Consider the following 27,473-nt stretch of genomic DNA (forward strand, 5'->3'; position numbering starts at 1 on the left):
AGTTGTTGTTGCATTCACCAATGGATTACGAAAGGGGAAGTTTATGTTCTCTTTATACAAAAACGACCCAAAGACCATGTCAGACATGCTTTATCGAGCTACTAAGTACATGAACGTCGAAGTTGCGTTACTAAATCAGGAAGAGAAACCCAAGAAGAGGGAAAGACAGGAAGATACACCGTAGGAAAGGGGATGGAAGATGGCTAGAACCAGAAACTGACGGGATGATAGACGCTCCAAACCCCTTACTGGAAGGTTCATAAACTTCACCCTATTGACTGCCCCGATTAATCAGGTGTTGATGCAAATCAAGGACGATAAACAAATCACCGTGTCAATTTATTTTCGCTACATACTTTGGTTTATTGGTGATTTTTTTATGCTACCACATACAATTGCATGTTAATTTGATTAATTAATAAACTTGACTAATTAATCAATTAATTTATCACAAAGGGTCAATACGTTTTTGGCCAATCAAGTGGTATCAGAGCACGCACACTCTGATTAGGGTTAATCTTTGTTGTGTGATCCATTGACCCTTGTTTTTCATGCATAGAAGATAGTCTCTTATTATACCTCCTTTATTTGATAGCACTAACTATGCATACTGGAAAGTATGCATGAGAGCTTTTTTGTAGTCTTTAGATGAGAAAGTATGGCAAGCTGTGGAGATAGGCTGGACTAAGCCTACAGAAATGCTGGCCGACTGGGATGATGCTAAGATCAAGGCGTCAAACTTCAACAGCAGGTCATTGAATGCTCTTTTCAGTGCAGTCACGAATGAGGAGTTCAAGAAGATATCCTCCACTGAAACTGCAAAGGAAGTATGGATCATCCTCCAAACAACCTATGAAAGAACCTAGACTGTCAAGGATTCAAAGTTTCAAAGGCTCACTACAAGTTTTGAAGAAATCAAGATGGAGGAGGATGAGTCGTTCGATGAGTTCTATGCCAAGCTCAAGGACATGGTGAACTCAGCCTTTAATCTTAGGGAAACCATTCCTAAACTCAAGATTGTGAGAAATGTGCTCAAATCTCTACCCGAAAGATTCCATGCCAAGATCACCACGATTAAGGAATCAAAGGATATTGAAAAAATTCCTTTGAATGAGTTGGTTGGTAATTTGCAAACCTATGAGTTAGGTTTGACAAGGATCGGGAAATCGAGCAAGAGCATGGCATTGAAGGCCAAAAGCAGTGATACTGATGAGTCTTCAAACGATAAAGATTCTAAAATGAAGTCCTACATTACAAGGCAATTCAAGAAGTTTATGAAGAATGCCAATGCGAAAGGATTTGACAAGGACCGAAAGCAATCCAATTCTTCACAATTCAAGAGTCAAGACAAAGGGAAGAAGGATGCTAAGGATGGCGGTTAGTACATTGTACCCTCAGGACCAAAGTGCTTTGGGTGTCAAGGTTTTAGTCATATGAAACAAGAGTGCCCTACTTATCTCAAGACCATCGGAAAAAGTAAGGCACTTGCTGCTACTTTGAACAACACTGAGCCTGAGGATGACTCTGATAATGAGGATGATGAAATCTTAAATGCCTTCACTGCCACCGTAAATCCTACTAAAAGGATTGCTGAAGATGTGGATGAAGAAAAGGAATTGGTGAAGTCTAAATTTGAAAAGATGGATAAGCAAGTGACATCCACACAGCCTATGCAAAGTTATACAAGGTCTTAGAAAAGTATGAGAAGTTGTATAGGTTGGCCACCAAGAAACTTAGTGATGTGGAGCTTGAGTGAGAAAAAATCTCTACAAAGTTTGATGAAGCAAATCAAACTATTGGAGTACTAAGATTTGAGAATAATTTATTGATTGAGAAGACCAATAAGCTTGAGACAAAACTGTTCCAAGTCAGAGCTCAGCTGGAGCGCTAAGCTCGATGAGATGCTCAGTTTTTAGAAATTTGCTTCCGATCGAACCGGTTTAGGATATGATTTCTCTTCTCCTAGTATTGCTTCTACTAGTGCTACTGTTTTTGTTCCTTCTGCTAATAATATTGAAACTGAGAACAATGATATTAAAAATGACTTAGCTAGTGAAAACATAGACAAGGGTAAATCTATCTTAAAAGCACCCCCTAAGCTTGATAAGAAAGAGATTAAAAACCCTAGGACTAAGAAGGGAAACTCTCAAAAGCCTAAGCAGAAAAAGCAGCATTTCTGTCATCACTGCAGCGCAGCTGGATATACTCGACCTAATTCCTACAAGTAGTTAGCCACTCAAAAGGGCAGCAACATAATCGCGTTGGGAGACCAGAATCAGTTTCCATCCTCTTTTGCTTCTCTTGGAGATCTTCTCAAAACCTTCATGTTCCTTTCGAACTTAAATGGTTTTAATTCTTCCTCCTCACCGCCGGATCAAAGGTTTGCTAAACGGAAAGGTTCTTCCAAGATGTGGAAAGAAAAGGGCTTTAAGTGATTCTGTCACTTCTTCTCTCTCTCGCCTTCTTGTTTTTGTGTGTGCATTACTTGTGTGTTTTGCTTTATTGTTTTGAGTCAGTCTAGTTTTATGCATTGCTTTTTTTTTGTTTAACTTGTTTTTCTTTTTAGTTTTGGTTTATTTTTTTTTTCATATAAAAATTTAAAAAAAAATTAAAAATTAGAAAAATAAAAAAAACAGTGTGTGTTTGTGTACATTGGTACTTGTGTATCTTGGATGGCCATTGAAACAAAGTTTTCTAAAACTTTGTGGCTCGTGTTTGTGATGAGTAAGATTAAGTAATCTCTTGTACCTAACACTCGTATCACTCTTTTTGACGGAAAGGACTAGAAAATCTTAAGAAAAATGCATAAATAACTATCTCATCACTGTTGCCCACCAATTATGAAATGACATTTTTATGCTTCGGTATTGCAAAAGTGGAATGTAAAATGCTTGACATCATTAGGTATTTCTTTTCTCTCTCTTATATGCCTATGCATGATTTGCTTAAAAGAAAAATATACAAAGAAGAATAAAAGCAAAAAAATCAAAATGCTTTATATATGATTGCAAGCGTGTATTCTAGGAGAAGTGGGAGTTATAGCATGTACCTTGAAGGTGATAGTCCCCATCAAACAGTTATGATTATGTGTGAGTTAAACTGATTTTCTCATATCTCAAATCGTCATAACATGTAGACACTTATGTAATCTTGTGATGTTTTTCACACATAACATGCAATATTCTTTACTACTTTTGATAATTGTGCAGGTACAATATGATTTGGTCATCACAAGGTTTACATGTGTTAATATATGCTCACTAAACTGTCTTAACTCGTTTTTGAAATAAAAAATTAGTTAGACTTGTTTAGTGTGTGTGTGTGTGTGTGTGTGTGTGTTTTAGGATCTATATGCTTACATTTTTCTTTTTAAGATGTTTTTGAGGGATTAAAATGTTGTTTGGATCCTTGGTTGAGTTGCATGTTTGATTGCATTCATGTCTGTGTTTTTCTCTTCTTGAAAAATTGTTTTTGAGCAATCTCGATAGCTCCTCGACACCTCTCGACACCTGGCTTATCTATCGAGCTCTTCAGCTTCTTTTTATCGCAATCTCGATAGCTTCTTGATAGCTCCTCGATCTATCGAGCCTCTTTTTGCTATGGACACCTCTAGACAACTGCTCAATAGTTGTTTCTCTTCATACCTTTAAAGCTTGACACCTCTCAACACCTCTTGATCTGTTGAGAATTATGAGAGTCTATAAATAGGATCTGCGTGACTCAGATCTCACTTTTCTCGATCTCTCTTGATACTTTTGTGTCTTTTCACCTCTCAAAACATTTCTTTCTCACTTCAAACTCCCTTCCCAAGAGCTTTTCGGCCTCAAGATCATTTTTCTTGCTTCTGAGATGCTCTTTATCTCTCATTTTTCATGCATTTAGGTATAAGTTTTGGGTTTTTGAAATTTTTTTGGGGTTTTTCAAAATTGGTAGAATTTTTGTGAAATTTTTGGGATGGGCTTTGTGAAAATGGTTCTAAATCATTATGCATTGCATCTCATTTGCATTATAACAATGTTTCATGCATTATAGGTGTGTGTTTACTTTGTTGAACTGATTGTATGCTGGTAGGATTTGATTGAGCTGAGCTCATGATGTTTTTACTATTGCATATCACATGCTCATGTATTTTCATGCATACGTACCTTACATTCTCTATATTCTTATATATTGATTGTGTTTGATGCTTTTCTGCATGTTTCTCACTCCCTCTCTCTCTCTCTCTCTCTCTCTCTCTCTCTCTCTCTCTCTTATTTACGTTAGCTGCGTCATGGCACCTAAACGTAAGTCTACTTCGTCTCGGAAACCTCTTCATTCTGGGGCATCCACTTCTTCTGACCCTACTCCCTCACATGTTCGGTTCCGTGACGATAAAGCCTGATAGGACTTTTCAAAGAACTTCTCTAGACGAGGCATTCATTCGAAACGCCAAGTCATTTTGTCGGACTTCTCCAACACTAACCTACCCACTGTCATTCACAGTAGGGGTTGGGAGTCACTGTGTGACGTCTCGGTCACTTGTCCATCCATGCTTATTCAGGAGCATAGTTGTCAGTATCGTATGATACGCGATACGTATCGTATTGTGTGGAAAAAGTTTCGTATCGTATCGGCGTATCGTAAGTGCTAATGAATTGTACGATATAGTGTGCATATCGTATGAATCGTATCATATCATAAAATCGTATGTATCGTATAATACATAGACAAATACTTTAAAATGAGATTTTTTGTTAAAATTTGTACTTTTATTTGAATTTAACAAGTTGTTAGACTTGTTTTTAGCAAAAAATTATTAGTTTACTTAATTTAGCCAACTAAAATAACATATTCATAAGTTTTTTCCCCCTCTCTCCTATAATTGGACTACATAGTACATACTTACCTTTCTCTTTAATATTTAAAAATTTATTTTAAATTTATTTTTATTGTTATTGTTATAAGTCCAAGAAACTAGAATGCCAAAAAAAATGTATAAAAAAATTATTAAAATAAAAAGAACAAGAAGAGATAGTAAATGTTAATAACGAATAATGATGAAGAAAATTTTAATGAAGAAATAAATTTGCAAAATTACAAATATGATGATAGTGTTGACTTAGATAAGGTTGATTAGGAAATTTGATGAATATGATGAAAATAAATTATTATTTTTGGGTCATTTGTAATATATTATCACTTTTGAATTTAAGTAATTTGAATGTGTATGTTATAAACACATGCTAGTTTGATTTATTTAATTAGCTTGTTAAATATTATTACATAAGTGATGAATAAATTAGTCATTAGTTGAATATATTCAAAATTTGTAATGAATATACCCTTTATATATGTATATTTATAATTTTTTATAAATTTTATTAAGTATTTGTGTATCTTACGATACACAATACGATACGATACACGATATGAAAAAATTAAAAATCGATTCACGATACGATTCATGTTTTGACAACTATGTTCAGGAGTTCTACTCCAACATGCATAGATTTGATTATTTAGTTCCTCTCTTTGTTACTCGCGTTCGAGGTACGCACATCATGGTCACTCCGGATATTGTATCCGACGTGCTCCATGTCCCCAGGATAGCGCATCCTGACTACTCTAGTTGTAAGCGTCTTAAGACTGTGTCTAAAGACGAGCTTATATCTGCTTTTTGTGAGCGTCCCTCTGATTGGGGTAATTATTAGTTCACTCCTTGTTCGGCCTTTGTTAAAGGTCCTCAGTTTCTTAACATGGTTATGACTTTTGTTTTGCATCCTTTATCTCATTATAACTCTATTACCGAGCCCCGTGCTCGATTTTTGCTTTCTCTTTTAGAGCATCTTACTACAGATTTTCCCTCTCATTTTATTCTTTCCATCATAGATGTATATAGAGATACGAGACCCGTGATAAGCTCATCTTCTCTTCGGCTATCATGAGGATTTTACGCCATTTTCTGTTCCTTTTCCTGTTTCCGACCACTTCCATATCATGTGTGCCATAGACGCCGCTACCGTTAAATGGAGCGAGGCACAACTACGTTCGAGGCGATCCAGGACGGCAACTCCTCCCACTTCTTCAGCTCCATTCACCTCCGCTCCCTCTTCTTCTGTTGGTGGTGTGACTTTTGATGCGATCATAGCGCAGCTTCAGCGTATGGATGCTCGCCTTGACACTCTCAGTGATGAGTTGTGTCAGGTGAACACCCGTGTTAGTCGTATTGCCAAACTACAGGCTTACCTTGGTGGTTACGTAGAGTCTCCCTTTCCTCCTCCCAAGGCATCCGACGACGATGATGACTCCGACAACGACGATGATGATGAGGATAAGGGTGCTAGCTCACTCAGTGATGATGAGATGTCTACTTGATATACTTACCCTTTGTCACTCGTGACAAAAATGAGAAGTAGTTTTAGATATGAGAGTAGTCATACTCATAGGGGGAGGGTTAGTATAGGAGATTTTTGTTAGGGGGAGTGTTCATTTCTTTGAGGGATGTAGTGAGGACTTTATATATCTATTTTTTTCCTTTCTATTTAGATATATTGTTCTTGTACCTTACATCTTGTGATCATATTGTGATAGCAAACCTTATACTTGTTGATATATATATATATATATATATATATATTTGAGGTTGTTATTACAGTTCTTTCACCTGTCTTTACATGTGTTGTTTCTTTTCTTTTTTTATACACATGTTTCAATTTTTCTTGTATGCAATCTTATATTTCTGTTTCACACTAAGATGCCTTGATAAGTTTTGCTTAAAGTATTTCAAAACTACAGGTTGTCAAAGTTTACTTGCCATAAACTCCCTTCTTGCAAAGTTTTTCAAGAATTTATGCTAGGATAGATTTTATTGTATTCAACAAGTAAATATGAGTTGAATGATTTATGACTTCTCTCATATGTTCATTTGTTTATTATGGTTTTGTCACAGATTGTCAAAGGGAAGATTGTTAGGACATATGTGATTCAATGATAGGAACATATGTCGCTATTTTATGTAATTAGCTAATCCTTTAACAAAACGCACTTTACTTGTAATTGGGTAGATCTAGGATGTGTTTAATGCTTCAAGAAACAAGGTTTCAAGTTCAAGCGTTAAAATCATGCAAGTCTGTCCAAGAATCAAGCCAGAAAGTGTAGGATTTTAAAGCTCGACAGCTAGCATCTATCGAGGTTTAAAGAGAGCTGTTTCAGCCCGAGACTCGACAGATAGGGTATCTGTCTAGATTTATGAAGTTCAGATTTTCAGTTCTAATTTTCATCCAATCCGTGAATGTATGTTTGGGTTTTCTTTTCTCATAACCCTAAACATATATAAGGATTGTTTTAAGGGCCATCACAATTGATGCAACTTAATGAAAAAGTTTTTCACAAGCATATTGTGAACCGGAAACATATGTCCTAATTCATCTTTCTCTTGAAGAAGTTGTTGTGTTTTGTACACCTTAGGGTTTTGTGACCAAGCAACTTCATGATCTTCATCGTGTGATGAACTAAAGAACTTTGCAGTTAACATCCTTCTCAAGTTGGTGATCAAGTCGCATACTGGGATCTGCGCATCTATTGGTTAATCACATACTGGGAGCCGTGCATTGAAAATGAGAGATTATCACTACAGAACAAGTCCAATTGGGTATTAGGGTAAGGGTTCAACTATAGGTTGGTATAAGGTACTGGGATTCCTTTACTTGTAACTGCTTGTTTTGATAACAGTGGATTCTCGAGAGTGGTGACCTTAAAATCACCTAGTAGGGTTTTTGCCGTGTAGGTTTTCCCCATTTGTAAACAAATCATCGTATAAATTCATTTTTCGTTGCATAGTTTAGTTTATTGGTGATTTGTTTGTGCTACCACGTACAATTGCATGTTAATTTGATTAATTAATAAACTTGGCTAATTAATCAATTACTTCATCACAAGAGGTCAATATTTTTTTGGCCTATCACCCTACCGCCACCTTAGGTTTCTTAGGTAGATGGTCGATCTTGTCTGACGGTTTCCTCTTTATGGACGGGTTGGATGGACCCATTCCCTCCTTCTTCCGTGCAGTCGCCTATTGCTTGATGTAAGCCCTCCTCCTTCCGTCTTCCATTTATGCATAAAGATGGATGGAAAGAGGGAGTTAGGTAAACTACCAAAAATTTTAAAAATAATAATAAGTATTGAGCAATGAACTTACGTCGGCACGCTTGATTATCGTGGTGACGGGCAGCTACAGTAGGTTCAGGACCCTCACAATACCAATGGATGGTGTCCAAAGTAACCAGCTTCACCCACGTTTTGTCCGACAACTTAATCCTAAAGATATGCTCCAAGAAATTCCACTGCTTAAGAGTAACCTCTGAGCTATCACGATCTCCAACAAGAAGATAGTTAGGATATCAAATAAAACAAGTAAAAGGAAACGAAGCTTAAGACAAACGGACACCTACCAGACGAGGGCATTATACCCCAAGTTTTGTCCATTGGCATGTACTCCTAATCGTCAGGGTGACACATCCAGTCGTCCCCTTGAAGGAAGAAGTACCGACTCTTCCAGTTTCTATTTGAATCAGGGGTCTCACACACTAAACAGAGTGACGGTTTCCTTGGTAGGAAATTATACATGCCCTTAGACTAGACAATCTCGGGTGGACGTTAGTAGTGGAAGAACTCCTCCACCGTCATCCTGCGCGCCCCATTAGTAAGACCCTATATAAGACTTCCACGTCAAGGAAGACTCTCCAAGCATTTAGAGAGATTTGGGTGACGGCCAGTCCTAAGTATTGAAGGAGACAACGGTGAAGAGCACTTAAAGGGAATCTAAGTCCTGCTTTCAACATCTGCTTATACACTCCGTTGTCTTCAGCATTCTGGTAGTAGCACTTTTCATGTTTAAAGGGCAGACGGATTAGGATGCCAACGAGAATCTGGTATTTTTCCCTAAGAGTATCAAAGTTTTTTTTCTTGATGGTAGAATGAAAGTCGTTTACCGTCCACAATGGAAATAGAATAAATTTCCTAAAGCCATCAAGACCTATGACGAACTAAGTGGGTTCAGCACTACCTATATCTTCGTCGTTTGAGTCACCTTCTAATCCTTCCACGTCCAAGTCCTCATCCTCCTCCATGGACGGTGAGTTGGTGGATAGAACCCGTTCATCATGGGAGGTGCCGGGGTTATCCTAACCTAATGGATACACCTCATCGTAGCCCGCCCCTTTGCAGACACACGATTGATCACTCGACTTCTCACTAGACATCTGTCACCTACACATGATAGATAAAACTTCTAAGACTCTATAGGTCTAAATAGTGGATGGGCATGCAATATTTAAGAGAAAAGCAAAAAAGAGAGTTCAACATAAGGCAAAGGATACTTACAGTTGAATGATGCAAAAAGGGCAACGGAGAAGGCGTGGCGGACAGTCACACGAAGCAGACGATATGTCAGTTTCTGATAGGAGACAGTAGCGCTTTGACTGGAAATTTGTTGTGAAAAGTAAATATGAAGGGGAAAGGCGACATACATATAGAGGAAATGGCACGGAAGATGAAGGGACGCTTCGATCTAAATAATCAACCACTAAAAATATGACACATGTCCCTCCTGCATTAATGACCCTAGGACTAGGCTATCAATCAAGGTGCATTCCCCAAGGGTTGAGCCAAACCATCACTCCATGAGCCCGTCTACCAAATTAGGCGACGAACCCATAAAGTGAGGGAGCAGCTAGAGAGGATAAAATTGAGGTAGACAAATCCGTTCAATAAGGTTAATCGTAGGTGGCAGTATTAAGGAAGTGGTCGGGTTATGCCCCGAACAAAGAGAAAGGAAAACGGACGAACCCCCCATAGTGGACGGGTTCAAATTAAACGGATGCAAAGGAGATGGTAGTTAAGCTACGAGGCATCTACGTGGCCTAAGTGGTCTCCAAGAAACCTCAAATGGAAACATCTTGCGCCCCACGATTAGCCCTAATCAACGAAATCTCTATATGGGAAGAATCTCGTAAAATACATGTATTTATGAAGATCTTCCCTATAAGGAAACGTCTTCTTCACCAAGAAAACCAAGGTCGGTTCTACACTACTATAAAAACCCAAAGCTTCCAGATATCAAGGTAAGCATAACTTACCTCAGTTCTGGCACTCTAGAGTGGTGAACATTCTCTAACTTAACTTTCGGAGAGTATTTGGTCAATATCACACCAGTACTCTCTGTAAGGTTTTCTTCTTCTTTGTTGCACAATTTTTGTCTAGAATACGTGAGGACTATGTACTTACTAACAGTTTTCAGCATCATCAATTATAAATGGTGAAGAAAAAATAATAGATTTATGTGAAAGTAACAAACAATTAATCACAATCTACCACATATCAAATTATGAATGTTAAAGAAAAAATTATGAGTTTTATAAAAGCGACAAAGAATTAATCACAACCTACATAAGGTAACTATGATAAAAGTTATGATTTTTTATGGGATTTTAGTACTAAAATTACTACCCACGTATTCTCACATCACAAATACCGTAGTCTAGGGCATTTTCTTTTTCTTTTTTTTCTGTTTTTTGGTTAAAATAGTCAGGGCATTTTCGTCCACACCAAGGTAGTGTTCCGTACACTGCCTATTTTGTATTTTTTTTTCCTCATGATCCACTTTCGGCATTTGGCTTATCTTTAGCTAATCTCAGATTCTTGGCACAACTAGGAAAAATAGTTAACAGCAAGCCACACAAGTCGCAATCATCCAGGGTGATTTTGTCTCTAAATCCAAATATCTAAAGGAATCTTCCCCTTTTCCTTTCGTTTTCTTACTTTAGAATTAATTAAATGTATATTATGCAAATATATTAATATTATCCACCACCTTTGCTTTCCTAGCAGTTATATATAAGACCTTTGAGAGCTTCATTCAATCACAAACCAAGCCTAGCAACTACAACTCCTCACAAGCCTCATAAGCCAGCAGCAATATTTGCCAGATTCTCTCACATTCCCATCAAAATTTCATCACTTCAAAGTTCAAACACTACCCAAGATCACTAACTAGCTCTGTTTTGTGCTTTAAAGATCTTTGGTACCCACATTTTACACTAATCAGCACAACTAGTTACATAGAAAAGAGTCTGTCAAAGACCCATAACCGGCTTCAAAATTTTGGGATTAAGGTCTGATTGTTGTTATTGTTAATACTTGTTCAATCGTGGTTCTTGAGGCTCAATGGATCGCATTGTGAAAATTGCATCGCAAAAGGCAGTGGTGATCTTCAGCAAGAGCTCATGTTGCATGTGCCATGCAATTAAAAGACTATTTTATGAGCAAGGAGTCAGCCCAGCAATTCATGAACTTGATGAAGATTCTAGAGGAAGAGAAATGGAGTGGGCTCTGATGCGACTAGGGTGCAACCCTTCAGTTCCAGCAGTGTTCATTGGGGGTAAATTCGTGGGCTCAGCTAATACGGTCATGACCCTTCATTTGAATGGTACTCTAAAGAAAATGCTCCGAGAAGCTGGAGCTTTATGGCTTTAGCAACATTTTCCTTCACAACCCTAGTACTAAATGTTCCAAATAAGGTTAACTCAGTTGGTTTTTCTTTTCTTTTCCTTTTTTTTTCCCTACTTTTTTCACTTAGACCCCGCGGCTCCTGCAAGTACATTGTATGGAAAATAATCTATATGTAGAGTCTGAAATGTAGTTTCTATATGAAATTCTCAGTTTTACGTGAAAACTTGTATTAAGTGGCGCTTTTATTTCACTAAAAAGATATGAGCTTTAATTTGACATTACGTCTAGCTCCTGTGTTAATGAACATGAAAGATATAAATTAATAAATTTATTATCCTTTAACTTTCTTTTTCATATTCTGGGTACGACTTTTTTTATGCTGTGACACATAATAAAATGCAATCTATATGAGGGAGTGCAATAATAGGAGTTGAATACCATTGGTGGTAATTAATCATAGTGGTATAGAGTATAAACACTTTTTTTTTAGTTAAATTTATGTTGGTACTGTGAAAACGGAGGTGTGGGGCTAAATGGTGTGATTCTGACCTAGCTAGGCAAATGAGTGCATGCCACATAAGCCTGTGAAATTCCTTGGCAATTGTATGTGGCATAATTAGCCGAATTATTTGTGTTAATGTATATTATATTATATTATGGGCTTTAGGCCCAATTACCTTTCTTGTATACCACACTTGTACTTGTACTACACTTTACTTGTACCGCACACTTACGCCTCCTATATAAGGCTCTGATGTATATTCTCTCATTAAGAAATACAATACAATCTTCCAGTATTTCTAACATGGTATCAGAGCCACTGCTCTGACCTTTTCTTAGCAGTCTTGTCTTCATTAGTGTGGCTTTCTTTTTAACAACGCTTCCGCCATCACACTGCCGCTGCAGCCTCTCGCCGTTGAACTTCCGACGTCATCCAGCCGTCGTCCTTGGGTTCCGGACCTGCAGTCGCCGTCGTTAAGGAGTTTCACACTGCACAGACCACTGCTCCGCTGCAATTATTGCTCCGATTACGATTTTGAAGGTACCACTGAGATCGTCCAGCGCCGATCTACACAATCGTGGAAGCCTCGTCGCCATCGGAGACTGCACGCGCCCCCACGCGCCGCTCAAAGTTGCTGCCCCGCCGATCACGCGCCACACGCGCCACCACGCGCCAGCAGCTTCTGGCCACGCGCCTTCACGCGCCGTCACGCGCCTCCACGCGCCGTCACGCGCCTCCACGCGCCTCCACGCGCCGTCACGCGCCTCCACGCGCCTCAACAGCCTCGCTGACGTCATCGCTGACGTCAGCCCTAACAGCTTGCTGACGTCACTGCTTGCGTCATCCGCTGACGTCACCTTCTGAATCTGGATTTGACCGTTGACTTCAGTTGACCGTTGACTTTGACTGGCCGTTGACCGTTGACCGTTGACTTTTCCAGGGTTGACTTTTTCTGTCCAGGTTCTTCTTACCCAGTTTTTCGCGTAGATTTCATTTCTGCTGTTTGTTTTTGCATATTGTGTCTCTAAATGGATAAAAAGGATAATTTTGTTCCTCGCCCCATCAATACTGTATTGGAGGGGAATAAAAATTACTTATCTTGGTCTCAAGCTATGCGCAGTTTTCTTAAGGGTCGCATGCTCTGGCATTATTGTACTGGTGCAATGATTATTCCTGTCAAGGGAGCAAGTGAAGAAGATGCTGTTTTTCTTGGTCGCATGATTGAATGGGATAGTCATAACCACATGATCCTCACATGGATTCGGAACACTTCCATTCCCTCTATTTCCAATCTGTTGGGCAGCTTTGATGATGCAAAATCTGCATGGGATATGTTGGCCAAAAGGTACTCCACTACTCATGGATCCATGAAATATCAGTTAGTGGTTGAATTGCATCAACTCAGGCAAGAACCAGGGCAATCCATCAATGACTATTATGATCAGCTTCGCTACATTTGGGACCAAATTGACCTTTCTGATCCAACTTGGGCATGCTCAAAGGATGCTCAGCAATATGCTTCCATCAGAGATGAATTTCGCCTCTATGAATTCCTGATGTCACTTCACAAGGACTTTGAGCCCATTCGAGGTCAGCTTCTAAATCGCAGTCCTGCTCCCTCTCTTGATACTGCTGTGAATGAGCTAGTTAGAGAAGAAGCTCGTCTTGCAACCCTTCAAGCCCAGAATAAGCTCAATGTTTTGGCTATTACTCCATCTACTCCACTCATAGAGCAACCTCAGCAATCAAGTGATTCCTCTGGCTCTCACAATCGTCGCAAGCAGTCCAACAAAAAAGTCTGCAACTATTGCAAGCGTTCTGGCCACACCATTGAGACTTGTTTCCGTCGCAACAAATCTACTGCTGCTGTTGCTAATACTGAGCCTACTCCGCCAATGGCTTCCACCTCAGCTGAGTCCCAGTCTTCTGGATCCACTATCAACCTCTCCCCCACTGAACTACAGGAGATCATAGCTCAGGCTGTTCGTATGGCTGGTAATGCATCTCTTTCCACTGCCCTATCTGTTCTACCCGGTAAGTCTCAAACTTGGCTTTTTGATTCTGCCTGCTGCAATCACATGACACCTCACTCATCCTTATTCTCCAAACTTGACCCTGCACCACATCCTCTAAATATTCATATAGCTGATGGTTCCACCATGCATGGAAATAGTTTAGGTTTTGTTTCAACCTCTAACCTTTCTGTTCCTGGAGTCTTCCATGTACCTGACCTATCCTATAATTTGTGCTCTGTGGGACAATTAGCTGAATTAGGTTATCGCCTTATTTTTGACTATTCTGGGTGTATTGTGCAGGATCCGAGGACGGGACAAGAGCTTGGGACCGGCCCTAGAGTTGGGCGTATGTTTCCCGTGGACAATCTTCATCTTCCACCTGTTGCTCCTGTTTCTGTTGCTGCTGCAGCTGCTGCAGTTTCTTCCTTACCATCTCTTGCACTTTGGCATTCTCGTCTTGGTCATGCATCATCTTCTCGGGTACAACAGTTAGCTTCTAGGGGTCTGTTGGGTTCTGTGTCCAAAGACAATTTTGATTGTACTTCATGTCAGTTAGGAAAACAACCAGCTTTGCCTTTTAATAACAGTGAATCCTTTTCTAATAGTATTTTTGAGTTAATTCATTCTGATGTTTGGGGGCCTTCTTCTGTTGCTAGTATTGGTGGATCTCGATATTTTGTTGTCTTTATTGATGATTATTCTCGTTATAGTTGGATATTTCCTATGAAATCTCGTTCTGAAATTTTACCAATATACAGCAACTTTGCCAAAATGGTTGAAACCCAATTCTCCAAACGTATCAAAACTTTTCGTTCTGATAATGCTCTTGAATATACTCAATATGCTTTTCAAGCTTTGTTACATTCCTATGGCACTGTGCATCATCTAACTTGTCCAGGTACCTCTCAGCAAAATGGTCGAGCCGAAAGAAAACTTCGTCATATTCTTGACACTGTTCGTGCTCTTCTTCTTTCTGCCAAAGTTCCTGCCCCATTTTGGGGTGAAGCTGCTCTTAATGCTGTTCATGCGATTAATCGCATTCCAAGTGCTGTCATTCATAATCAGACTCCGTATGAGCGTCTCTTTGGGTCACCTCCTGATTATCATCACCTTCGATCCTTTGGATCTGCTTGTTTCGTTCTTCTTCAGCCTCATGAGCACAACAAACTTGAGCCTCGATCTAGACTTTGTTGTTTCCTTGGTTATGGCGAAACTCAAAAGGGGTATAGGTGTTATGATCCTGTCTCTCATCGTCTTCGTGTTTCTCGTAATGTTGTCTTTTGGGAACACCGATTGTTTGTTGAGCTCTCTCACTTTCGTTCTTCCTTAACTAACTCCTCTGTTTTAGAAATCTTTCCAGACGAGTCTCTTGTTCCTTCTACAAATACTTTTGATCCTTCTTTGGACTTCTCTCCAGATATTTTTGATGCTTCTCCTAGACAGGTTGAAGATGAACAGGTTGATGACGAGCTACCCCACCTTGAGCCTGGGTCCCCTGCTCCTGCTCCGCCTGAAGATCCTCCACAAGACATTCCACATCGCCACTCAACCCGGGTAAGATCCGTTCCTACACATTTACTTGACTATCATTGTTACACTGCCCTTTCTACACTTCACGAGCCTCAAACCTATCGTGAGGCCTCCACTGACCCTTTATGGCAGATTGCAATGAAAGAGGAACTTGATGCATTAACCAAAAACCATACCTGGGATCTGGTCACTCTTCCTCCTGGACAGTCTGTGGTTGGTTGTAAGTGGATCTATAAGATCAAGACTCGCTCTGATGGGTCCATTGAGCGCTACAAGGCTCGGCTTGTTGCAAAAGGTTTTACACAGGAGTATGGGATTGATTATGAAGAGACTTTTGCTCCAGTTGCTCGTATCTCATCTGTTCGTGCCCTCTTAGCTGTTGCTGCTGCTAGTAAATGGGATCTTTTTCAGATGGATGTTAAAAATGCTTTCCTTAATGGGGATTTGAGTGAAGCAGTCTATATGCAACCTCCTCCTGGTCTCTCTGTTGACTCAAACAAGGTTTGTCATCTTCGACGTGCACTTTATGGTCTTAAACAAGCTCCACGAGCTTGGTTTGCCAAGTTCAGCTCCACTATCTTTCGCTTGGGTTACACTGCCAGTCCGTATGATTCTGCCTTATTTCTTCGTCGTACTGATAAAGGCACCATTTTGCTTCTTCTATATGTGGATGATATGATCATAACCGGTGATGACCTCAGTGGCATTCAAGAACTCAAGGATTTTCTCAGTCAGCAATTTGAGATGAAAGATCTTGGACATCTCAGTTATTTCTTGGGTCTTGAAATTACTCATTCCACAGATAGTCTTTATATTACTCAAGCCAAGTATGCTTCTGACCTTTTATCTCGAGCTGGACTCACTGACAGCAAGACTGTTGACACTCCGGTTGAACTTAATGCGCATTTGACACCCTCGGGGGGGAAACCATTGTCTAATCCTTCTCTTTACAGACGATTGGTTGGCAGCCTAGTTTATCTCACAGTTACTCGTCCAGACATCTCCTATGCTGTTCATCAGGTGAGCCAGTATCTGTCTGCTCCACGATCTACTCACTATGCTGCTGTTCTGCGCATTCTTCGATATCTGAAGGGCACTCTCTTCCATGGCCTTTTCTACTCAGCTCAGTCTCCTCTTGTACTTCGTGCATTTTCTGATGCTGATTGGGCAGGGGATCCCACTGATCGCAGGTCCACTACAGGTTATTGCTTTCTCCTTGGTTCTTCTTTGATTTCTTGGCGAAGTAAGAAACAAACTTTTGTGGCCCGCTCTAGTACTGAAGCAGAATATCGTGCCCTTGCTGATACCACATCTGAGCTCCTTTGGCTACGCTGGCTTCTTAAGGATTTGGGTGTGTCCACCTCCTCTGCTACTCCCCTTTATTGTGACAACCAGAGTGCCATTCATATTGCTCACAATGATGTCTTTCATGAACGGACTAAACACATCGAGATTGATTGTCATTTTATCCGTTATCATCTTGTCCATGGTGCTCTTAAGCTCTTCTCCGTCTCCTCCAAAGATCAACTTGCAGATATCTTCACCAAGTCACTTCCTAAGAGACGCACTCGTGATTTAGTTGACAACCTCAAGTTGGTCTCACATCCACCTTGAGTTTGAGGGGGGCTGTTAATGTATATTATATTATATTATGGGCTTTAGGCCCAATTACCTTTCTTGTATACCACACTTGTACTTGTACTACACTTTACTTGTACCGCACACTTACGCCTCCTATATAAGGCTCTGATGTATATTCTCTCATTAAGAAATACAATACAATCTTCCAGTATTTCTAACAATTTGATAATATCATTTCGATAAAAAATGGATATATTCTTTGATAGTTATATAAAAGTGGATCACATTTTAAGCAAATATATTCTTATTAGTGTTGTAACATCAAGGAAGGTTTTAAGATGCTTGGGGGGGGGGGGGGGGGGTGTGTTTGTCATCAGGATGGTGTCACAGATTTCTGTTCCCATATTCCAAATTTCCAATAGCACCATGGTGCCCCTTGTTTTGGTATTCTAGAGGTGTTGCTCTATCTTGAGAATATTTGGGAGTTAAAAGCAAGTTGCAATATGATAAAGCTCCTTATGTTCCACCATCTCACTTTTAATTAAGTAGGTTGATTGCGCGGCCATATTGTCACTAAACAAAGGGATTCCTTGCATTTGTGGAGGGATTATCTTTGTTTAATAATCTATCTTTTCTTTATGGATAAAGTGCTTGCCCATAGCATTTGCGGCAAGAAATTCGCATGGCCCTATATCTTAATGGAGTTTTTGTTCTAAACAGTTCATCATTCTTTGTCCAAAGCCTTGGAAACCTTACTATAGCTCTATTGAACCATCCAAATTATTTTAGTAGGCCATATGCATGTGGTCTCAAAGTTTACTTATTTGAAATAAGTGTCTGCTACCCTCCAAGCAAATTGTATTTTTTTTAATTAAAAAAATAATTTGATAGTTAGGAGAAGGAAATATATATATTATTGGTTGGACATTTTATTATCTTTAGCAGAAGAAAAGTTTATTTTTTGCAATATCCAGTTGATTGAATAATATTCGACACTTTTGGGGTCTTCTTCTCAAAAAAAATTTATTACAATACCCTGTATATATATGTAGCTTCTCTCACTCCTCTCATGCATAAGTTTATTTTTTCAATTTACTTCTTTAACTTCCATTTGTTTACAATACTATTATGGTTTTTCATCAAATATTAAATTCACCAAATGACTTCAATTGGAAAGTTCAAACAAATTGATCGGAAGTAAATGAAATGACTAAATTAAAAACACATTAAAATCAAAGGTCTGGAATGAAGGGAAAAAAACCTTAAAGGACCAAATTAAAAACATATATGTCAAAGTTAAATGGTGTAATTTGTAATTTAGCATACTTCTAGATCTAATTCTCTCTTTTTACTTTTTTTTTTTGAGATAGCCTATCTTCTACTATAATAATATAATAAATTATTAGTAATCTGAAAAATTAAATTATTATAAATGGAGAAATTATTTATCCCTAGAAGCTACAAAAAAGATTTAATATAGATTTATATTTTGAAGTTTTGTGTTTAACTCCTGCACATTATGAGTGGAATTTCTCAAGTAGTATTTAATAGGACAACAAAATGCATGAAACCTAGATGTTGGACAGATGCTAATTGACTCTCATTACTTGACGGAGTTAATCACTCAAGTATTTAAAGCTGCTTTTAAGGGAATTCTCAAGTGTACTTGGAGAAAATTCAAGTAGTATTCATCCTGAGAATAAGCTTATTAGATAGACCCGCACGTAGTATCACACTTCACCGAAAGATCTGTCTCTTTCACGAATGAAATTGATTTGAGAATGTAAAAGAAGAAGAGTTTCAGCCACCACTTTGAGAATTCGACTTTTGGGGTATACATCCACAAAAGCAACATTGATAATGGAATGGATACTATAACAAATGCTGAGACAATCAAGCCCTCCTTACACCCCCATATGCATGCTTACCTCAGCCGTAAAGCCCATAGAATATTTAGGTTCTCATTTTGTGTATTCAAAAATACAACTATATGGTAATCAGGACTCTTCTGAAAATCTGTGGAGTGCCTTTTGCATTAGAAAAAGCAGCCACATCCATAACAGGACCACTGGACTGGACAGCAGTTAATTTTTAAGTTTCATTATGTCTCTTTTGGATTTGTTTGTTGTATTATGGTAAATGCTACATCAGTAACATACCCTTTCATTGTTCAATAAATATTACAAATCTAAAGATTATTCAGTGTCTATTAAATCCAAAAGATAAAATGTTAATAATGAAAGGATTCATATTTCCTGTTCAATATGCTAAATTGTCCTGGCCTTAATTAATTAGAGATTCATCACTTTTTTTCCCTTTTCATCTCCTATCTAGAACAGGGAATGAAGCACAAGTATGTTAGTATATTTGCATATGTTTAAGTTAGGAATTTGACCTAATTCCTAGAATTTGTGATTAGTAAATAAAAAATAAAGAATAACATGCAAAGAACAATCACAAGACATAAAAATTACGTGGTTTAGCGATACTCCTACGTCCACGATGTTATAACGATTTTCAATATGTCATAGAAAATAATATTTATCGCTACGTTCACGGAATTATAAAGATTTTCAATATGTCATAAAGAATAATATATAGGCGACAATGCAGTACAATGATACAGCAAACCCTAATTCTGAACAACATATATATACCCCAAACAATGGGTTCAAAAATGGGCCAAAAAGTTCTAAGCCCAAGCCTCTACTTCATGAACTAAGCCTTATCAAAAAAAAAAAAAAAAAACCTATTTAAAATGTAAAAATTCCAAGTCGGGTTGCAACACAAACCGAATCGAACAAAAAAATAAACTCTATATAGCCCAATAGTTTATATTTATGGCATTCCTACAAAAAATAAAAGCTTTTAGTATTAACCCTGATTGTTGCTTGAATCAAGGCAAATCAATTAATCCTAGATTCAGGCCTCATAGGTCAATTGTTTTAAACATTTATACATAAAAACATACCGTAACACTAAATACTGAGAAATACTGAGATTTCATCATTTAGAACATAGTTTTTTCTGTATTCCTTTTGTTATTTACACACAAAAAATTAAAAGATATTGCTTTCTTTCTCAAAAAAAAAAATATATATATATATATATATATATCGCTTTAATCACTGGCCTAGAAGATATATATATATTTGACTGTTCTTCGATAGGTACACAACAATCACACACTAGCATTTTTGCAATCTTCAAGTGTTGCTTATGGATATTATGTGGCCAACCTGAGATGCCAGTGAAAGACAAAAAGAGAGCTAGCACAAGAAAAGGAACGAAAAATATAGAAAAGGAAGGTGAGAGTGATACTTCAACTTTTGGTGTCACTCTTGTATTCTTCCATTGCCAAAAAGCTAGATAGGTAAATATTCACTTTGTCTATAATGTGATGGAATTGATTCTACTTTATCTTATAACAGAGAAAGTCATTACTACCCTTCCATAATCTCATATGCTTTTTTTTTCTTTTTCTTTTTTTTTTTAATAATTTAGTCACATGAAAAACATTAACATTTTACGAGTGATTAATATAGCTTTGTCTCTGGTAAGATATATATCAGAATAAAACTCCATATCTCCTCTCTATATCGAGTCATCGGCCCAAAATTACCAAATTAATGTTAGAGATTTGATATGGGCTTTATTAGCTCATTCATCCAAGATTGCCTTCTTGATCCAACATATACTTTGTCCTGGACTTTAGCTAGCGTGTATTATTGGGCCGAATCTGCTTAAAAGCCCAAAGTTTCCTTTTAGAAATTACCAATCAGGCGGGTTGGGCTCTTTGTCCACAAATTCTTCACTTCACAAATTGGGCTTACAAACCATATTTTTTCTACGTCACAAATTGAGCTCACAGCCCATAATTCTTTTGCTAAATTAGGTAAGCTCATAACCCATAATATTTCTTCTTCTTCTTCTTCTTCTTCTTTTCTCTCTCTGGAAATCTATACTAGCACTGCCCTTAGCTTGATCAAACTACCCCAAAAAAACATCTTTATCATCAAATTTACTTTTTATGTACGTCATTAAGTAGTTTATTGTCTCCATTTAGCCTCAAAATAATTAGTCTAGCCTAGATTTGAACTTTGCACTTAGTTAAAATTACTTTAGTTACTTTTTAATCATGTTTATGTCATCTGTCATCTTGTATTGGTTCAAGTCCTCTTTGTTAAGTTATTATCAAATTCTAAGCTTCAACTCGAAGTCAAGCTCAACTCAAAGTCAAATTGAAGCCTTAGTTAACCTCGGAATAAAGCATAGGGCAAAAAATTTTCACAACAAAGTTTAGGTAGCATGATGTTAATAATGGGTAAAAAAAAAATTATATAAATGGAGACTTATATGAGAATTAATAACAAATTATTACCTCAATTTTTTTTATTTTTTTTGAGAGAGTTTTAACCTATTCAATTTATTACCTCAATTTTGTTGTAAAATTGTTATGAAAAATAATTTGATTATAGCACTATTCAATCTTAAACTTTTGAAAGTTTAATTTTTAACTTAAAACCACCCAAAGCAGGGTTTGATATATAATTTGGCAAATGAAAAAAAATGGGGCCTGAGTTACCATGTCCTGATAAATTCTCTCAAGACAAGAGACTCCAACAACCTGCATAGCTAATCTAGCCATCACCTTCGATAAGGTCGTCACACTTTTTTTCTTTTTGTTTTTTATTTCTACTTTATTATAATTATATATTTATTTAATGTGACATTTACTTAAATTAAATAACCAATCAAGTGGTATTAATTGATCTTAATTTGCACAAAACGATCCACGTGTCAGCTGCTCAGAACAGAAATTTCTACTTCGTATTCTGTGAATGATTTTTTTGATTATTATTAAGGTGACGATAATCTCAATGTTGGTCCAAACCTATTCATCTTCCAAGGACGGCATGATTAGTATATTCTTTATTTTCTAGAAAGATTAATACTCAATGATTTCGTCAAAGATCATTGACCTCTACTTATCCAAAAAAATAGATCATTAACCTTTATCACATCGCCACGTGTCTGTTAAGAACTGGATGGACGGTGGTCATGAACACCTCTAACTTACCACGCAAATTTTGCTTTATAACAAGGTAGCCTAGAATTTGGCAAAAGTGGGATGGGATGGGGTGGTAGATAATTATCCCATACGGTCTCATTCATTAAGATGCATGTACTCCCCACCATCATCATCGTTAATATAATTTTTTATTGATTTAAGTTGCAAACTTGATGTTTGATACTTGATACCATTGAACAACTTGCATTAGATCGAAGAAAGGAAATAAGTGTGAGGCATGAATGTACCTACTCAATTCAGTCGTTTTGAAATTCATGTCATCTACTTGACTCGGCCATTGTAAAGCTAACCCATCAAATGATCCTAAATCGACACCTAATAACCTCAACATAAGAAACTAATAAATGCATGAACCGAATACTTTGAAATCAACGCTAGTTGTTACCAACCATTATTTCTTTTAACTCACAATAGCAAGAATTAAGGAAAACCATTTTTCACAATTAATTTCAAGAAAACAACTTTAAAAGCAAAGAGTGAGTAGGGGAAAAAGGTATGTGATAAAACTTATCTAAAAATCATATCGATTTCTCATTCAAATATCAAGTAACAAGCTTAAAGTATTGGCACATTGGTGGACACTGCACCGATGTCCTTTAATTGACTCTTTATATGTATCTTGAAATCTATTCTCCCAATCAAGAGTAAAACCAACTAATTTATTTGGATGCGTTGCTACAATTTTTGGGTGGAATGTAATTTTCTTTCAAAGGTTGTTTGGGTGTGTTATATTCGATTTCTCTTTCTCTCTCTTTTGAGGAGTAAGTGAAAATTGAGAATTTTTGACTTGCAGATCTAACTTCACAGATTTGTGGATGAAATGCCAATAATAGACCATATGATTATTGGCATGCTACATGAGATTTCAAACGAACAAGGATGGTGACTTGGGTGAAAATTTGTGTATTGTCCTTTTAGAGGAAGGCAGACTAATAGAGTGATGGAGGCAACACCATATAAATATGCTCTGTACGGAAGAAAGTACTTTTCTTCTCCAACTATTAATTATTGTGATTTAATTTCAGAGAATATATATCAACTCATTCTTCCTCTTTCGGCCAGTATGCAATAGCCCAATATTATTTTTTTTTTTTTTTGAGAGAGTTTTAACCTATAGCGTCTGCTCCTGATGATAATTCTTTATCATCAGACCAAGACACCAATTAATTTTTTGTGTAGATAGGGATTGAACCTCAGATCTCTTATTCAATCATCAGAGACTTTACCAGTTAAGTTAACTAAAACCTACCCAATATTAATTGTTTTTTTTTTTTTTTTAGAAACAAAATTAATTGTTAATAGCTAATAACTCAACTTTCTCCATAGTTTACAAATATTTATTTATATCCTTTTACTTACATTAAAATTGATATCATTGGAAGCACTTTACCACCATAAAGACCAAAAAAACAAAAACAAAAATGTGGAAGCAAAGCACCTTAACAAACAGAACAGGCATCAATAGAAAAAATATCTCAAAACAGAGGTGACAGCTAAGTGGCTACACAAACTAGCAAGAAAAAAAGTGAGATGGAACCTGAGTTTCAACACGCAACCCCACGCTCCAAAGAAGAAGAGGAAGAGCTTGACAGAAGCACAAAGAAGTTCAAAGACAGTAGCGGAGATAATCCTTTCATTCCAACTCGTGGCCAGGTTAGTTACAAAGATAGTCTTATTGGTGATATCCCAGGAGCCTATGCTCAAGCTTTTAGCTTTGAGAATGAAGAGGCTCTTGAAGCAGAGTCTGACTCTGAGTTAGAAGAAATTACAGAAGGTCTGGTAGAAGTTAAACTTACAAAAGAAACTAAGAACCGTATCAGGGCACCATGGGCCAAAGCTTTGATAGTGAAAGTATTTGGTAGAACTATTGGATACAACTATCTCACTTTCAAGATCAATGCCATGTGGAAACTCACTGCTAGAATGGATTGTGTAGATTTAGGCAAAGACTTCTTCCTAATAAAATTCTATGACAATGGGGACTATGACAAAGTTTTACGTGGTGGTCCATGGTTTATTGGCGGACATTTTCTAGCAATCAAACCTTGGGAGACATATTTCATAGCTTCAGGGTCCGTTTGGATTGAACTTATTGTTGTTGAAACTAAAAACTGAAAACTAAAAACACTATAGCAAAATTATTTTTAAATGTGTAAATAGTATCGTGAGACCCAATTTTAATATTTTTTAACCCGTGAACAGTGCCAAACAGTGTATGAACAGTAATCAACAGTGTGTGAACAGTACTCTTGTCCCCCTAAAGCAAAAACGGTGTAGGAAAAAAAAAACAAAAAAACAAAAGTAAAACGCAAAACGTGAACGCAGGTTTCAGCTAAAACCAAACGGGCACTCAGAGTTTAGTTTCTCATCAGTGGCTGCCTGGGTTAGATTTCCAGAGCTGCCTATTGAGTTTTATGACAAGTCAGTCCTTATGGAAATAGGCAAAGCCATTGGGCCAGACCTTAGAATTGATTCCTATACAGCTTCTGGTTCAAGAGGCAGTTATGCTCGTTTGTGCATACAAATTGATCTTAAGAAACCACTAATAAATACCATTAAAGTGGGACGGTTATACCAGAAAGTGATGTATAAAGGATTATCAGCTCTATGCTTCTGCTGTGGTAGAGTTGGACATAAACAAGAAGCCTGTGGGTATCGTGTACAACCCGAGGAAAACACCTCTTCACCTAAATCACCATCTATGCAATCAGAGAAGAAGACTCCTCAAAAGCCAAACCAAAAATTTGGGGAGTGGATGTTGGTAACTAGAAAGAAACGGCCAGTCAAGAATGAACGTGTAAATACACCCAATCAAACGAACCAGAGTAGTTTGTTAGATGCAAAAGGAACTAAGGGTATTTTCGGAATCCCAAAAACTAGCCTGACCACCTTTAATGCTAATAAGACATTCCTTTTCAAGGCTGGGACTTCACGTGACTATGCCTCAACTGGTGACAATGGAAGGAAGACACGTGTAGATAGCATGCGTAATATGCCCAAAGACCGGGTAGAGATTCGGGTAGGTGATATAGGAAGTGATGGGCTGATCTCAGGGAATGAATTGGGCTGCCATTTAAGCCAGACAGATGGGACGGTTAAGAGTAAAGCCAAAAACTCAAGGTCACCCCAAGTTAAAAAAAGTTCCAATACCAGAGAACCAAGTCCTTAAAACGCTCCAGTCCTGAGCCAAGCATGAAATCATCCAAGTCCACTCCTTCAACCTTAACTTCTTCCTCCAGCTCCCTCCATGGATCGCTCCAACAGAAGGCCACCACCTTTCCCCTCCTCGGGCTGGGCAATGTGGCACAAGAACAAAGCAGTAGTTATTCCAGACGAAGTAATTGCTCAGATTCGGTCAGCTCCCACGATCACAATAGGCGGAACCGAGGAGAATCTTTGCACAGCATGGAAACACATATTTCCAATCACTCCAAAGAGCATGAGAACAGGGAATCTAGCATTTGATCACTTAGCGTGGGGAACAACACCAAATCCTTGGTGGAAATTTCTCACAGACATGCCATTGATCTCAGAAGTAGAAGCAGAGGCGTTGAACAAGCTCAGGCAGCCATTAGTGCCACCCCACTTGGACGAATCGGGTTGGCTGATATAGGAGAGAAAAGTAATAGATTTCAGGGGTTCAACAACAGCGCACCTAGGGAATTTTCCCACGTTGAAACTGTTCCAAGTGCTCAAAACGGTAATGAGTTATGATCTCCTGGTTTACTGCAGAGAGGAAGTGAAGGGGATACTGAACTACCTAACAGTATGGAAACCAGATTGGACAGCTTCCAAAGACCTTCTCCGGAGGATAGGATGGAGCATGATAGCAACATCAATGATGGGAACTAACCTAATGGAGATTCCAAATAACAATTGCTCCCAAATGAATGTTCTATTGTGGAACTGTAGAGGTGCTCTTAATTCGGATTTTAAGAGAAGAGTTTTTGAAATGGCTGTTAACCACTTTCCATCCATCATGATCATTACTGAGACCAGGGTTGGAGGTGATAGGGCTGCTAGAATCTGTGAGGATCTCCCTTTTGATGGTTTCTTTGTAATGGAGACCATTGGATATGCAGGAGGATTATGGTTGCTGTGGAAAAAAGAGGAAGTGGATGTCTTTGTGCTGTCCTCAACCGAACAGGAGATTCATGCCACTGTTAAGGTACGTAATTCTGACCTTACTTGGCTTATTTCTCCTATTTATGCTAGTCCTAAAATAGCTGAAAGGAAAATTCTATAGGAAAATTTAACCCAAGTTGCTCAGTTGCACAATATGCCCTGGTTGTTACTGGGGGATTTTAATGAAGTTCTCGGCAGTGAAGATAAATTCGATGGTAGGAGTATAAATCTTAATAGAGCTTTAGATTTTAAAGAGTGTCTGGATACTTGTAGCCTCCTGGATTTAGGATTTTCAGGACCTAAATTTACATGGTCCAATCTCAGACAGGTTTCGGACTTAATCCTGGAACATATTGATAGATGTTTCGCTAATCCGTCTTGGAGACTCCTTTACCCTGAGGCCTCTGTTACTCATCTCCCCAGGGTTTTTTCGGATCATTGCCCCGTTCTTTTAGAGCTCTCCAAGCCCCCTCTTGCTTCCATTAACAGACCTTTTTGCTTTCAAACTATGTGACTGCATCACCCTGACTTTCATGATGTAGTTAGAGGTGCCTGGGAACAGGAATCAATTCTTCCTTCTGCTATTAAGTTATTCACAAATAGAGTCACCAATTGGAATAAAACAGTGTTTGGTAACTTGTTTGCTAGGGAGAGGAGGCTACTTGCCAGGATCAATGGAACCCAAAAAGCACTTTCAAATGGGCCAAACCAATTCCTGGTACAATTAGAACAGGATCTGATTAAGGAATATGCTGACATAAGGCTTCAAAAGGAGGAATACTGGGCTCTTAAATCTTGCATTAACTGGGCTGCCTATGGGGATCGTAATACGTCCTTTTTTCATGTGTCCACGCTGGTTAGGAGACATCGAAACAGGATTAAGAGCATTAAAAACTCCCTAGGTGAATGGGTAACCGAAGAGGAGGAGGTTAAAAATGTTATCTTAATGGGGTATATAGATCTTTTCCAGACAAGCTTTTCATCATCCAATCGCCTCTTTAATATTGAAAATTTTTCCTGTTGCTTTCTCTCGGAAGGTGATCGGGTTTCCCTCTGTACACCGGTGTCAGAGGAGGAAATAAAGCTTGGGCTATGGTCTTTGAAGCCTTTTAAAGCCCCAGGAGCTAATGGGCTTCACGCT

At 38.1% G+C, this 27,473-nt stretch overlaps 1 protein-coding gene across 1 annotated transcript; it reads left to right on the forward strand.

The window, feature by feature from the left end:
- Window positions 1–10,893: 10,893 nt before the first annotated feature.
- Window positions 10,894–11,763, forward strand: LOC126689147 (monothiol glutaredoxin-S10). Its single transcript, XM_050384199.1, has one exon. It carries the CDS (start codon window positions 11,203–11,205, stop codon window positions 11,509–11,511), a length of 309 nt encoding a protein of 102 aa, XP_050240156.1. The 5' UTR covers window positions 10,894–11,202; the 3' UTR covers window positions 11,512–11,763.
- Window positions 11,764–27,473: the final 15,710 nt, after the last annotated feature.

This window comes from Quercus robur, chromosome 6, assembly GCF_932294415.1.
Source record: "Quercus robur chromosome 6, dhQueRobu3.1, whole genome shotgun sequence".
Taxonomy (NCBI): domain Eukaryota; kingdom Viridiplantae; phylum Streptophyta; class Magnoliopsida; order Fagales; family Fagaceae; genus Quercus; species Quercus robur.